Here is a 14,360-nt window from a genome sequence, read left to right on the forward strand (position 1 = left end):
ATCAGTTTCTGGGGACCTGACTATTTATTTCAAGGAAACCACATGTACAGTGTTCCCCGTGAATCGTGTACTTGCTCATTCGTGGTCTGCTCTGACCGCCTCTTCCTATAGGAAAGTCGGGCTGCACCAATCAGGAGCTGTGTGTCAAAGCAGCTCCTGATTAGTGTAGCCTGACTTTACTCCAGGAAGAGGTGGTTGGAGCAGACCACGAGTGAGTTTCTTCACCTGCCGGTGCTCCAGCTGCCCTCTCCTGCCTCCCCTGCCTTTTGGCAGGTGCGGTTTTTTGAAATTCGTGGGGGTTCCTAGAACAGAACCCCCGCAAATTTCAGGGGAGTACTATAATTTATAATTGGTAGACTGAGCCACTACTGCTATTTGCTGCTTAGTAGATTCCACTGTATGTATCAAATATAACCAGAGGTGTAGTAAGGAGAATGGGTGGGGCAGTCTGCCCCCGGGCGCCATCTTGGAGAGGGCACCAGCACCCGTCCTCCACTCCACTCCCCGCTCCTTCCCGACTCCCACTTCCATGCACCCTTTGGCTTCTCCCGCTACGCACATGCACCCCGTCCCTTGTACCTCTTTAATTTTCCCAGCGCGAGCAGTAGCGTGAACTTGCCGCCTGCGTCGGTGTCGGCTCTCTCTGACATCACTTCTGGGAAGTGACATTAGAGAGAGAGCCAAAACGACCCAGGCGGCAAATTTGTGATGCTGCTCCACTGGGAGAATTGAAGAGGGGCGTGCACACGGCAGGGGGAGGTCAGAAAGGAGTGGGGAGGGACGTTACCGCCCCGGGCGCCACTCACTCTCGCTATGCCACTGAATATAACACCTAGATTTCTGATTAAATCATTAAAAGAAATCCTCATGCCTTCAAGTCTAAGGCCATTGATCATTAATGATCAATCCTGCATCGTTTCAGCCTTATCAGAATTAAACTACCAAATAGCTCCACATAAGCAATAATGGTACTGCCTCAAAGCGTTGATATTCTCCATCAACTTGTCTAGGTTCTAGGTTAATGAAGCAGTAAATTAGATATAATTCCCATATGTATAAAATAAAAATCCAGATGAATAGCTAAGCTTCCCTAATGGTTTAAAGCAGTGTCCCGGAAACGTTTTGATGCCACAGCACATTAAACTTGGTGCCACGGCTGGAGGACACCTGGAAGTGCGCAGCTGTTGGTACGATATCACGTGCGTGCGTGATGTCATCACGTCAACATCCACAAATGTTTGGATGCCCCCCAGCTGCGGCCATGAGCCTGTTTCTATGTCATTAGGGGTTACTGATGGGTGGGGAGATACAGGGAGAGGTACCAGCGCCTCCCTTCCTCGCCTGCAGCTCGCAGCACACAGTTTGTGATACACTAGGTTAAAGAAATATATGAAAGGTAACAAAGAAGTTAAAACGAGACAAGCATTTTTCTATTTTCTGGCTTGTTTTACTCCAAGAGATTCATAACATTTTTCCTCTACTTAACCTTATAAAATACGATCCAAGGTGTTTGTTCTGTGGTGTTTATTAAATGCGTTGTGGTTATTGGTTGAATTCCTATCCCTGGATTCCATATAGGTCACCCAAAGTTGGGTGCTAGAATTTGCCCATGCATCTGAGATCCTCTTAACAGCTTATCAAGGAAATGGGCATCAATTGACCACTTAATTGGTGCCTAATTGAAGCTGTACAAGGGTTTCCCAGCATGCCATTCTGTAACTTGGTGCCTAGCTTTTGTCATGCACAACCCAAAAGGGGACTTGCTCATGGGAGGGACATAGGCAGGTCATGGGTGTTCCCAAAGGTTAGGCGCCAAGTTATAGAATTGTGTCAATCCATGTATAACCTTTGGCGCCTGACTTACCCCTGTTTTTATCAGGTGCAAGTCTGGCACCCACAGTTAGGCTGGACCTGCGCACAGTGCCAGTTTTCCATAAAGTCTGGTGCCCATGTGCCTATAGGGCTTCTTTTACTAAATGGCACTAGAGGTTTCTACCGTGGGCTGGTGATGTAAGTGCTCTGACGCTCTTAGAATTCCTATAAGCGTTGGAGCATTTACCTCGCCGGCCCGCATTAAAACCCTCTAGCACCATTTAGTAAAATCCAGCAATAATTAGGCCCCTGTTCTATAAAGGAAAGTAGGTATCTACCTTTGGACTCAGGTCCGTCCACCCAGCAGCTATAGGCAGCCAGCAGCGGGTCCTACATGCTGTCAGTGGCTAACCCAGAAAGCCTTCCTCTTTCTCTCCCTCCCTTCCCACCCCCCAGTTTGCGTATTTTTTCTTCAGGTCACCAGCAGCAGTTCCTACACATTGCCGGCAGCTGACCCAGAAGCCTTCCCTCTGATGCAAAATGCAAATGCATCAAAGGGAAGGCTTCTGGGTCAGCCACCAGCAGTGTGTAAGAACCACTGCTGTTGACCTGAAGAAAAAGTATGCAGGTTGGGGTGAGAGTGGGAAGGGAGGGAGTCTACTGCATGAGCTGAAGGGGATAGGAAGGAAGGGAGAGAAAGAATCTGCTGCAAGGGATGGGGGAAAGGGAGGAAAGAGAGAGGCTGCTATACAGGCTGAGGGGTAGGAAGGGATGGAAAGAGAGCAATGTTCACCCACTTTGGGCTCAAGCCTTCCCCAAATTGGCTGTTTGGCTGCATAAGTGTGAGTCTTGCCCAGACTCCACTCATGTATTCCCACTGTCCCATATGTTTGATATACAGAAATCTATGTGCACCAGGTCTAGAACTACTAAGGATGTATGTGGTCATAAAGAAAATAAATTTTGGCAATTCTAATTTTGTTTTTAAGTTGGATTCACACATTCATTATTAAATGCATTTTATGTCTGCTAGAACTTTTTGACATGTGTAAATCAATTGTATGCATGTTAATTTGTAGGTATGTGTGCATGCGCTAAAATGTTTTAAGCGCAGAAATGAATCAAATATATGCTAACAAATGTACACCCCTAAGGACTAGTATTTGTGCAGTGCTTTCACAGAGAAATTCTGCTTGATATTCAGCACTAGGTAACCGGACAAGAATGGCTCCAGGCTGGTTAAATAGCACTAATCCAGCTAAGGGCTAATATTCAGCATGAAATGGACACTGAATATTCGCAGATATCTGGCTATTTATAAATTCTAAAATGCTTAAATGCATAATTTGGGCTGTTTAAATAGCTGGTCTGTCTAGCTGCTATAAATTTAGTTGGCCAGCGCTTAATATTAACTTATCCGGCTAAGTTAATAAACTGGATATTCAATGCCGATCACTGGAAACAGCTCGGCATTGAATATTCAGGCTCAGCTCGGACTGCGGGAGTCAACCTGGCTGATTATCCGGCCCCTGGTATTTAGCTCCTTGTTTCCTGAAATTTAGTTTGTGGTACAATGAGGGCCACTTCCTGGAAAGCTACTTGTCTGTTGGAATGTAAAATGAGAAAACGTTTATTTCACCACACACTGGGAGCTTTACAAACAAGAAGGTACTTGAGTAGGCTGCTAGGTTTGAAAGTCACTTTGTCCATCATGTTTTAAGTTACAAAATATATCAGTACCGTGTATCTGAATTAAGGCCCAATTTATTGAGCTTTCCTTTTGACTCAGAATGGGAGAAATAGTTTCGGTAACAACTAGAATCATGGGCAGAGTTTGGAGGGGGGCAAGGCAGGGGGGGCGGTATCCCTCCAAAATCTTTGGGTACTAAAAATGAATTGGTTCTTTTCTCTCCGTTATCAATATGGCTTCCCTCCCCCTTCCCCATCACAAAAGTAAGCGGGGGAAATTGCATCTGTGAACCAGAGTAAATATCTGGGATAGTTTTATAGTTTTGAAACACACCTATGTCTTTGATAGCATGTCTGATAAGCACCTATTTCAGAATGCTTTCACCATGGAGAATACTTGATGTTTAATGGTTGACTGCCGTAGAAACATAATGAACTGAAAGTAGTCAAGCCTGCCTGAATGGCATACCTTGAAAGTAGGGGGGACCATAAATAAAGGAGGTGACAGAAATATAAAAATACGAATAAAGATTTTTAGAAAGAAAACTTAGTGTTGCAAAGGTAGCAGCTAAGCTCAGAATTTCTTTAATGATGTGCTTGTTTTCTCCTTTTTTTTTCTCTGTTCAGATCTCCGACCATTGCCAGATGTAGCCATGACAGGGAACTGTACCCAGGAATGCACAGAATATGGCCACTCGGACACTTGTTGGATGCCAGGCCAGCCCTCTCCTAATCGAAGACCCAAGAATGCCCTCAAACTCTCCACTTTTGTGCCTTACCAAGAAAAGGGGAGTCAAGAGCAGATTAGCAATGGAAGTCCTCGAATCTCAGATGACCGCAGCAACAGCACCACCAAAATGGCCAACATCCGCCTGTTACCCACATACAGTGCCTTCTCAAATAGCAGCCATGAGCCCTGCAAGGACTCCCCAATGGATGAAATCCCCCTTACCCAAACCTCTGACTTCCAGCAAGCCACTACTCCATCATCGCAAAATGCCAAGAGGGAGATTTACCTGTGAGGTTTTGCTGCCCTTGATCCTGCGGTAAAGAAGAAGATAGACAAAAAAAAAAAGAATTCCGTTTTCTCCGAGAGGAACCATTTTAGGCAAACTTGTAACTGTTGGAAAACAAGATACCATAACAGACCAATCCTTTGTCCAGGTTTATTCCGTGTTTTTTTGTGTGCAAAACACGGGAATGGCAGAAATCGCAAAATCCAGATGAAAGCGCAGGAGAGCAGCTGGTTTTTAATGCATTGATTTCTAAAGTGTTTTGAAACTTTTAAAGGGAAAAAAAATGCAGAAAAACCTGACATGAAAGCTGCGCATCTGATAACTTGGTTTTTATTTCAAAAGGATTGGGAATGTGGGGGGTTCATTGATACAATTCTTGTATCTACTAGCCCATTTTCTGGTATTGTATGAGTGGGAAAATTGATATATTTATGTACAAAAAGAAAGAAATTGACCTATTTATAGCTAGTATTTTATTCTCTAGTCAGAGGTCCAGGAAGGAAAAGATACCAAAGGTGCCAACTTGAATTGGTAACAGGTAGCAGAAAAGCAAGTAAAAGAAGGTGGTTTTGTCTTCAGTTCAACCCACTCATGCTTACGTACAACAGGGAGGATTCTGGGTACATATGGCTCACTGCAGGCTTCTGTAAATACAATCACTTTGAATGATGAACAAATCTGCCTGATTTAAACTTTTATTGTTGTAGGAATTTTAAAAGTCCTTTTTTATATATAAATATATATATAAAAAAAAAGCAAAACAAATGTTCAAACACTTCAATTGTTTTATGAGAGAGGAGGGGGGGGGGAGAATGAAGGTTTATGTTGCTCTCTGTTCAATGTTGTAAATAAGAAACTAAGTCCATTTTGGAAAATGAGGTGGGGGGAGGAGGAAGTGGCGTGAGAAAGGGACAGTGCCCATTGTCTGTGGGAGATCATTTCATGCCTCGCTGGCTACCCAAGAACTCCTGAAACAAATCCCAACTGAGAAAGTTAATAAGAAATGGAGGGTTTCCTGTTTATAATAAAGGATTGTTAAGCTAGTTTGGTTTTTTTTTTTTTTTTCCCCTTGTTTAGAGTTGGAAGGATTTTCTCATCATTCTATCACTTCATTTCTGTTTTGATGGTTAAATGTTTAAACATGCTATATAGTCCACATTTTTAGGTTCTCTTTTTTGGAGGAGAGAGGGAATTGCTTTGAACTTTAAGAAAACAGCGGGTGCAAAACCAGGTTGAGAGTGACTCGCAAAGACAGGTGAAGGGATTTGTTTCATGTTTTTTTATCATAATTATTTGAAAGATATCAGCACTGTGTGCATGGGAGTTTATCCAAATGTTTAGTTCAGTAGTCGTTGTGGGTTTTAACCATTGCCACTCACTGGGGTAGGTGGATAAAGTGTTTTCACAGTAGGACTAAGTAGATTTGCTTGGCATTAGAAACTGGTTAAAAAGCCATCCTCTGTCTTTATTTGTGTCTCTTCTTACTCATCCTCTGTTGGAAGTACACAGATGGGAATCACTCAGTTTATGTAATGTTAAATTGCCCATCTCTTAGCATCCTTCTCTCCATACCTTTGCAAACAGCTAAGGGATCAAAATTTGTTGACACGGTCATGATTTGCATGACTTTTGCAAAGCGTGGGATCTTTTAAAGCAAGTGTCCCTTACTTGTCTAGGGTTTTAGGAAAGTCTTAACATTATTTTGAAAATGCATCAGTGCTGTAAAGCAGCCATGATAATATATCCTTGTAACCTACATGGCCTAAATATATAGTATTAATGTTGCTTATTCTTGGACATTATCGACAAAAGATATTTCTGGCACGTAAATTGCTTTACAAATGAAAACGTGTATCCCCCATCTGTGAATTATACGGGACTTCCCTGCCTCATTCACTGAATGGCTCCCAAGCCAGTGATGCCCTGATCTTGACTCTTGACCTGTTGGCCTTAAAAGTTAAACCAGCCTTGCCTTTTAGTGTTGCTTTCATCTCAGGGGTCATGTTTATGGGGTACCATTCGCTCACTGAATTCAGTAAGGCTAGGCGGTGGTTGGATTTGGGCTGAAATAGGTCTGCTGTTCTGTTTCAGCATATGTACTGTGAGCACAAACATGGAGTTTTTAAAGGCATGTATCCATACCTTACCTCCGGATTGCCTCTTTCTTTGTGTCTAAAACTGAGAAAAGCAAATGTGGGTTTGGTGAGCGGGCGAGACACAGGAAGGTTGCAGGTGAAGCTGACAAATACATATAAGCTATGTTCTTAATTTTATGTGAGCACTACCAATCACTTTAGACTTAAATTCAACATGTATTTCCTTGAATTCAGATAGTCTTAGCAGTCCCTAATATCCTGTCATCTTCTGCTAAATACCCTGTGCTGGCATCATCGTGTTTTGTAAAGACTATCTGATGAAGAATTGTAGGGTCCGTTTACTAAGGTGCGCTTGTCGTTTTAGCGCACGCCGTAGTAAAAGGACCCCTGTATGAAGAAAAAGACAGGATGGAGGAAACTTCATACCTCTCTCAAGCTTGATTCCCCTCTGCTCTCAAATTTAAAATGGGATACTTTGAGCCATAGTAAATAGGAGAAAGCTGAGGTGTCGGATGCACCGTGAAATTTGCGGAAGGGATAAAAGCAACTCAGGAGACACCAAATGTATTTGCATGTCGTGGATTATTTTACAAAGGAAAATTCAATTTAAAACAGAGTTCGAAATATAAGATTCTAATATTCCCTGCATGTCAATCCTTTAGTATAGGTGAGGTGGGGGGGAGTAGAAACTAAGAAAGACCAACTTAGTTTTCCCATTGCCTGAACCTTTAGGCAGCATAGATTATATATTTATTTAAAAATACAGTTCGCTCATTCAAGCAGTTAAGAAGATAGAAAACATTCTCTAGGCCTAAGAGCCAGCCTGGAGAATAGTGAAGGAAGGAAGTTACTGCTGCCTGGGGAGATCTTTCTCAATCCATCACGATTGGGTGCCTGCACCCTTATAAACAAGGAAAAATAATCCAAGAATTCTTCATGTACATATTAGAAATTTGCCACAAAATATTAAACCCGCAGCAACTGGCGTTTAAATCAAATGCTGGCCGCTGCTGGCACTCAATATTCTAGGTATGTTGAGTGCCGCCATCATCCAGTTATCCAGTCTGCTAACTGGTTACACTAGGGTAGCTTTATTCAGGGTCACTTTGACTATACTGCAGTAAAAAGTGGCCTTATTTGGGGTTTTCCTGTGCACTAAGGCCAATTTTACTGCAGACGTAAAAATGGTGAGGACTCACGTGACATTCGTGCACTAATCAGTTAGCATGCCAGACACGCTCTTCCACAAAAAATTTTTTTAAAAAAATTTTTAGCGCGCTCATATTTGGCAGTTATCACATGTCCAACGGTATATCATTTTAATTTTAACGCAGCTCACTAAAAGGGCCCCTCGGTGAATTCTCTGGTTAGTAGACTGAATAACCTCTCACTCTGTTCAATCTCTACCCCTGAACCACCCTGGCACTATCCTTATAGCAGTGATATTGAGTGGTGCTATCTGGATGTTGTTCCTGATAACTGGTTAGCACATCCATAATGCTGGGAGCCTTTACCAGGGGCGGTAAGAGCTCCCATATCAGTATTTTTCAGGTTATGCGCGCTAATGTGAACATTAGCATACTACTTCAAAAAGAAAAACTTGAAAATGTCCCGTTTCCTGGGTAAGCTAGAAATGGACTTAGCGTGCGGGAAAGTTCTTCGTTAGCACAAACTAAGCCCATTTACTAGAGCACTTTAGTAGCTATACTTATTAGCTGCTTTATATATCATTCCTATCATTATAAATCTTGCTTTCCATCCTCTGATTTGCACAGTTTGGGTTTGGACATTATTCGTAAACCATGGCTTTCATGGGATTTGGTTTTGAGTATCTCCAGTTTTGTAGTTTCCTGTTGAACTTTAATCTCCATCCCTAATCCTCTGTTAACTGCACGCTCTAATGAACATCTCCTCTTGTTTGCACTCCTATATATATGAGTAAATCAGATTTTCAAAAAGTAATCTTCTCTACAAAGCTTTGGGTATTGTAACATGCTTCCAGGTATTTGGATATTCTGTTGAAAAAAAAAAATTAACAATAACCAAAGAGTGAACTGGAAAAAAAAAAAATCAACATTTAGGGCGTTAGGACCTTAACACGCGGAATAGCGCGCACTAAAATGCCCCGCGCGCTAGACGCTACTGCCTCCTCTTGAGCAGGTGGTAGTAATCTGGTGCGTGCGCTAAAAACGCTAGTGCACCTTTGTAAAAGGAGCCCTTAGCTGGTTGGGGGCAGGTAATTTGTTAAGGGGGAAGGAGGAGTGTGAGATAAGCATAAATGGTCTTTTATTAAGGCATGCTAACTGATTTAGTGCGCGCTAAAGATTAGCAGGCGTTAAATGCTAAGGCATCCATTATATTCTATGGGTACATTTCTTCCTTGACAATCGCATAACCTCCAACTCTTATACTTCTTATACAACCCTTTCTTGCCCCCTCTTTACCAGGTGCAGCCCCTAGAACAGGGGTGTCAAACTCAGTCACATTAAGGGGCCAAAATCCAATACACAAGCTAAGTCGCGGGCCAGACCCCATCCAATCTCCGTCCCAGACCCCGCCCCTATAATAGTAATCTAATCTAATCTAATCCTTAGGTTTGTATACCGCATCATCTCCACGTTTGTAGAGCTCGACGCGGTTTACAGTAGGAGAAATAGGAAGGAACTACAACAGAGGGTTAGAGGTAGAAGTGTGAAGAAAATTTAGAGGACTTGGGATGCCAAGAGATAAGAGTTTCCTTGATTCCTAAGTTGGAGGGAGACTTACATTTTTTGAGAAAAGCCAGGTTTTCAGATGTTTGCGGAAAACTTGGAGAGAGCTCAAGTTCCGAAGAGGTTGTTCCAGAGCTCAGTGATTTTGAAGTGGAGGGAGGTCCCTAGCTTTCCTGTGTGGGAAATGCCTTTTAGCGAGGGGAAGGATAGTTCTAATTTGTGGGAGGATCTGGTGGTATTAGGGTTTGAGGAATTCCAAGAAAGAGGGATAAAGGGAGGGAGGAAACCGTGTAGGATTTTGAAAGCTAAACAGGCGCATTTATAGTGGACCCTGGCGATTATCGGAAGCCAGTGGAGCTTGGCCAGGAGCGGGGAGACATGGTCAAATTTACTTTTAGCGAAGATGAGCTTGGCCGCGGCATTCTGAATCCGTTGGAGTCTGTGGAGGTTTTTCTTAGTTAGGCTTAAGTAGATAGAGTTGCAATAGTCCAATCTGGAGAGGATGATGGATTGGACAAGGAGGGTAAAATGTTTTTGATGGAAGCAGTACTAATTGTAACACCATTTTTTCCATTCATTTTTCATATATACACACAATATAATCTTATTAACAACACATAATGGTTAACCACAAAATTAAACTACACAAAGCACACTGTACGCTTCTTAACATTCATTCCTACCAGAACACAGATAACCCCTTTGCAAATACGGGACTAAAAGCTAAAAGTACTAATATATACAAACCAAACCCTAAGATGCAAGACTCTGCATGCAGTACAACCCCAGAGAAAAAGAAACAAAAGCATTTCTTCCTGAACAGTGCAAAATACAGACAGCAGATGTAAATTCTCAAAATTGACACAATTCAATCACTAAATTGAAAATAGAATCATCCCCCTACCTTTGTTGTTTCCCTCCCTCCATGCTGTGTCTCAACTCCGGCGGGTGTCTTACCTTCTGGCCGGCTCCCGCCTGGCCGTTATATGCAGCCCGTGGTGCGATGCAGTGTTTATATTGCCGTACCCGGTGTTATCTTCTGGCCAGCTCCCTCTTCCTCACTGCCATGGGTGGCGGCTCCTCGCACGTCCCGCACCTGAACCGGAAGCCACTTCTCTGACATCGCAACATCTGAGGGCATGCTTCCAGAGGAGCCACTGCCCGCGGATTTGTGCACTCTGCGGCAGTGAGAAGGAGGGAGCCAGACAGAAGATAACACTGGGGATGGCAATGAAAATGCCGCATCGCACTGTGGGCCGCATAAAACGGCCAGGCGGGCAGGATTCGGCCTGCGGGCCTTGAGTTTGACACCTGTGCCCTAGAACTACAATCCTCTCCTCTCCTCCCCTCAAACCAGCACTATCACTTCCTCTCTGCCTCCCTTTCCTCCTTCTCCCAGTCAGATTTCTTTTGTTTATCCTCCTTCTCCTGCCAACTATCTCAATCTTCTGCACCCCTGCTGCCACCCCCCCCCCCCCCCAGGCATTGAACTAGACCAAAGAGGTTTTCATTGCTTCCCAAGGCGCCATGCATGATGGCTCCTGCTGAGGGGTTGCTAATGACTAGCTCTGCCATCTGCTTCCTGGGTAATTTTCCTGTATTGGGTCAGGACTAACATGGGGCTTTCTCTGCTACAGAACCCGTTAACTATATAATTTTAGAATAAAGGCCCTTCTGGGGCTGGAGCTACGGACTTCTCATAAAGTGGAGGAAAAAGACTTCAGACACATTGGCTCCCTCCTATTACTTCAGTAATTCAAAAGCACCATCATTCGTCAGCATCTTTTGATGCTTCCTTTTCTACCCCATCTGCAATGGGGAAAAGGTTCCAGGTTGGCAACCAGGCAAGACCTGGCAGACAGTCACAGGATTCATCCTTTCATCTAAGCAAAATTTCTTTGGCTTCACTCAGAGTCAACCCACAGGCCCGATTGCAAGAGGAGGCAAAGAAGCCACAAAGCATAGCTTGAATTTTAATTTGCTGGTAGATTGTAACAGTGAAAAGAGAAGTTTCAGGTGAGGTCTCATTGTCGAGACTTATTATGGTTTTGAGGCAGTTTGCTGGTGTTCAAGATGATAGAAATATTATGGATATACATTCCATTTGTTTATTTTTATCGAGATTTCCAGGGTCTGAAGAACTGTATGTTCTCTGCATTGGTGAGATTACAATCACTATTTACCTTTCACTAAATAGTAAAAAAATAATAATAAAAAGCTCTAATATAGCTCCACAATCTCTTACTACAACTTTGTATGTGGCCAATATGTTTTTCAAAAAAATTTCTGTGTCTGTGAGATTTTTCATGTTATTTAATTTTATTTTATTTTGAGGGGGGGGGGCAGAATCATTCACAATTACATAGGAACATGATGGTCATAAAGGCCAAATGGCCCATCTGCAGTAACCATTATCTCTTTCTCTCTCCGAGAGATCTCCCGTTCCTATCCAAGGTCCTCTTGAAATCAGACACAGTCTCTGTCTCCACCACCTCTTCTGAGAGACTGTTCCACACATCTACCACCCTTTCTGAAAAAACATATTTCCTTAGATTACTCCTGAGCCTATCACCTCTCAACTCCATCCTATGCCCTCTCATTCTACAGCTTCCTTTCAAATGAAAGAGATTTGACTCATGCGCATTTACACCATGTAGGTATTTAAACGTCTCTATCATATCTCCTCTCTCCCATCTTTCCTTCAAAGTATACAGATTCAGATCTTTAAGTCTGTCCCCATACACCAGGGGTAGGCAATTCCGGTCCTCGAAAGCCGGAGCCAGGTCAGGTTTTCAGGATATCCACCATGAATATGTATGAGATGGATTTGCATGCACTGCCTCCTTGAGATACAAATCTATCTCATGCATATTTAGTGTGGAGATCCTGAAAACTTGACCTGGCTCCGGCTCTCGAGGACTGGAATTGCCTACCCCTGCCATACACCTTATCACGAAGACCACACACCATTTTAGTAAGCACCTAGCAAAGTGGCACCTACCGCAAGACAATCAAAGTTAGGCACCATATGTAGAATTGTGCCTAGCAGCACCTAAATTGACCTCGGCACTGACGGGCATCGTAATCTTAGGCGCCAGTATATTAAGCTAGGGTTTTCTTGACCTAATATACTGGCATCTAACACATATGCCAAACCCAAACTCCCCCTATAACCGCACCTACTTTAATGAGCCTAGTGGCTAATTAATTTTTTTAATTGGTTCTTAATAGTGTTTTCAAAGCCAATTAACCATTACAATGCCGCGGTAGACATTTCTACCGCAGCCCGAGGTGCTAAATGCTCCGATGCTGCTCCGACACTCATAGGAATTGTATGAATCTCAGAGCATTTAGCTCTCTGGACTGCGGTAGAAACCTCTATCGTGGCGTAGCAAAGGGGGGGAGGGTTAAATTAGATGCCTAACCCAGTAGGTGTCTTTTATAGAATTGGGGCCATAACACATTCTGTACCAGTTTCTTTTTCTAAAGAATGCTAAATTCAAAATTAATGCATTCGCTTTTAAGGCCTTTTCTTTTTAGGTTTTGGCAGACAAAACCCCCCAAAAATAAAACTTAGAAAGAAACTTAGAAATAAATGCCCTGATTTTGCAATCAGTGCATCATAGTAAATATACACTGGTATAATATACTCATTCATATTGCATACAGGAAATAGGCGCAGTTTGCAAAAATGTATATAAATATGATAAGTGCAAACCCTTCCCTGTTGTTACCCCCAGGAATGCCTTCTCTTAGTCTTTAATTGACCCCCCCTCCTTTTTATGAAGCCACATTAGCATTTTTTTATCGCCAGCCACGGCGGTAAAAGTTCCAACGCTCATAGGAATTCTATGAACGCCAGAGCTTTTACCTCCACGACCGGTGATAAAAAAAAAAAACGCTTAATGCTGCTTCAAAAAAGGGAGGTATGTTAATTTTCCTGCATATCTATCAGTTTGTTTAACAAGGAAAACTAATCTGCATGTGAAGCACTTTTTACCTGTGGAAATACTTTTGAAATTACCCTCCTTGTGTACGCTTTGCCACTGGTGACTGAGAACACTGGCTTTTTCTAGTTTTGTGTTTATTGCAATAAATTGAATTCACGAACCTATATTTCTGACTTCTAGCCCATTGTATCTTGCATACGGACCACAGTAGTTTGGGATGAAATTGCTAAATCAGATCATAATCTTTGACTGTGGGAAAAGTTTACTGGATTCTGCAGGTTGTTAAAAGCTTGACGCCACTAGTTAGGGTACCAGATGTAAGACAGGAAGTAAACCACTTCCACAGGAGAAAGGACAAATTACTCAGATGAGGAGATCTTATAAGACATTTCATCCATACTCATAAGAGGTAGCCTATGAAGCTATCTGTAAGATTGTTGTATGAAAAATGACAATGCCAGCATCTATTAGACTTAGAAATATCTACCCTTTGCAACCGAACAGAGGTCAAAAAAATTCTATATAACAAAAATAACCAGGTTTGTCTCATAGATGCTGATGCTATGCATCTCATCCTCCAAGTCCAAATTCGTGGCCATTGAGTAGCAGAAATTTGCTGCTTTGTCTCAATGCTCCAAATGTCTCTTAGACTCGTTTTGGGGTTTTTATTCTGTAAGATTGTTGTATGAAAAATTTGGATATTGACAGCCCAGTTGTTGACTCTTGACAGTTTTTTCTTCAGTGTTATTGCTTTAGTGGCATGGTTGATTTTCTTGTTGAGGTGTTACATCAACACAATTAGATTTTTTTTTTCAGTGCTGTAGTGTGTGATATGCATTATAAGGACAGAGTGGAAACAAGTGCCTCGCTGACCCATGCTTGTCACGTTCTAATTAATCCATTATTGTAGTAATTCATTTATAGTTGAAACCATCTATCATACTTTGACCACCATATAATTGAGAAGGAGCTTGTATTATTGTCCTTGAATAATAAAGACTTTGGCAGAAGCCTTGTATCAGTTGGATAAGAACCGGTTGATGTAGAAAGAGCAGAAACAGATATTTGTTCCATCTCGTAGTCCAT

At 42.5% G+C, this 14,360-nt stretch overlaps 1 protein-coding gene across 2 annotated transcripts in view; it reads left to right on the forward strand.

Annotated features, from left to right (window-relative positions):
* PCDH1 (protocadherin 1) overlaps nucleotides 1-5,353 on the forward strand; it is a 480,648-nt gene extending 475,295 nt beyond the window's left edge. For both annotated transcript variants that reach the window (XM_033927152.1, XM_033927151.1), the window contains one exon: nucleotides 4,129-5,353. In XM_033927152.1, coding sequence (XP_033783043.1) covers nucleotides 4,129-4,523 — 395 coding nt within the window. In that variant the 3' untranslated portion in view covers nucleotides 4,524-5,353. The remainder of the gene's footprint in view (nucleotides 1-4,128) is intronic.
* The last annotated feature ends 9,007 nt before the right edge of the window (nucleotides 5,354-14,360 follow it).

This window comes from Geotrypetes seraphini, chromosome 18, assembly GCF_902459505.1.
Source record: "Geotrypetes seraphini chromosome 18, aGeoSer1.1, whole genome shotgun sequence".
Taxonomy (NCBI): Eukaryota; Metazoa; Chordata; class Amphibia; order Gymnophiona; family Dermophiidae; genus Geotrypetes; species Geotrypetes seraphini.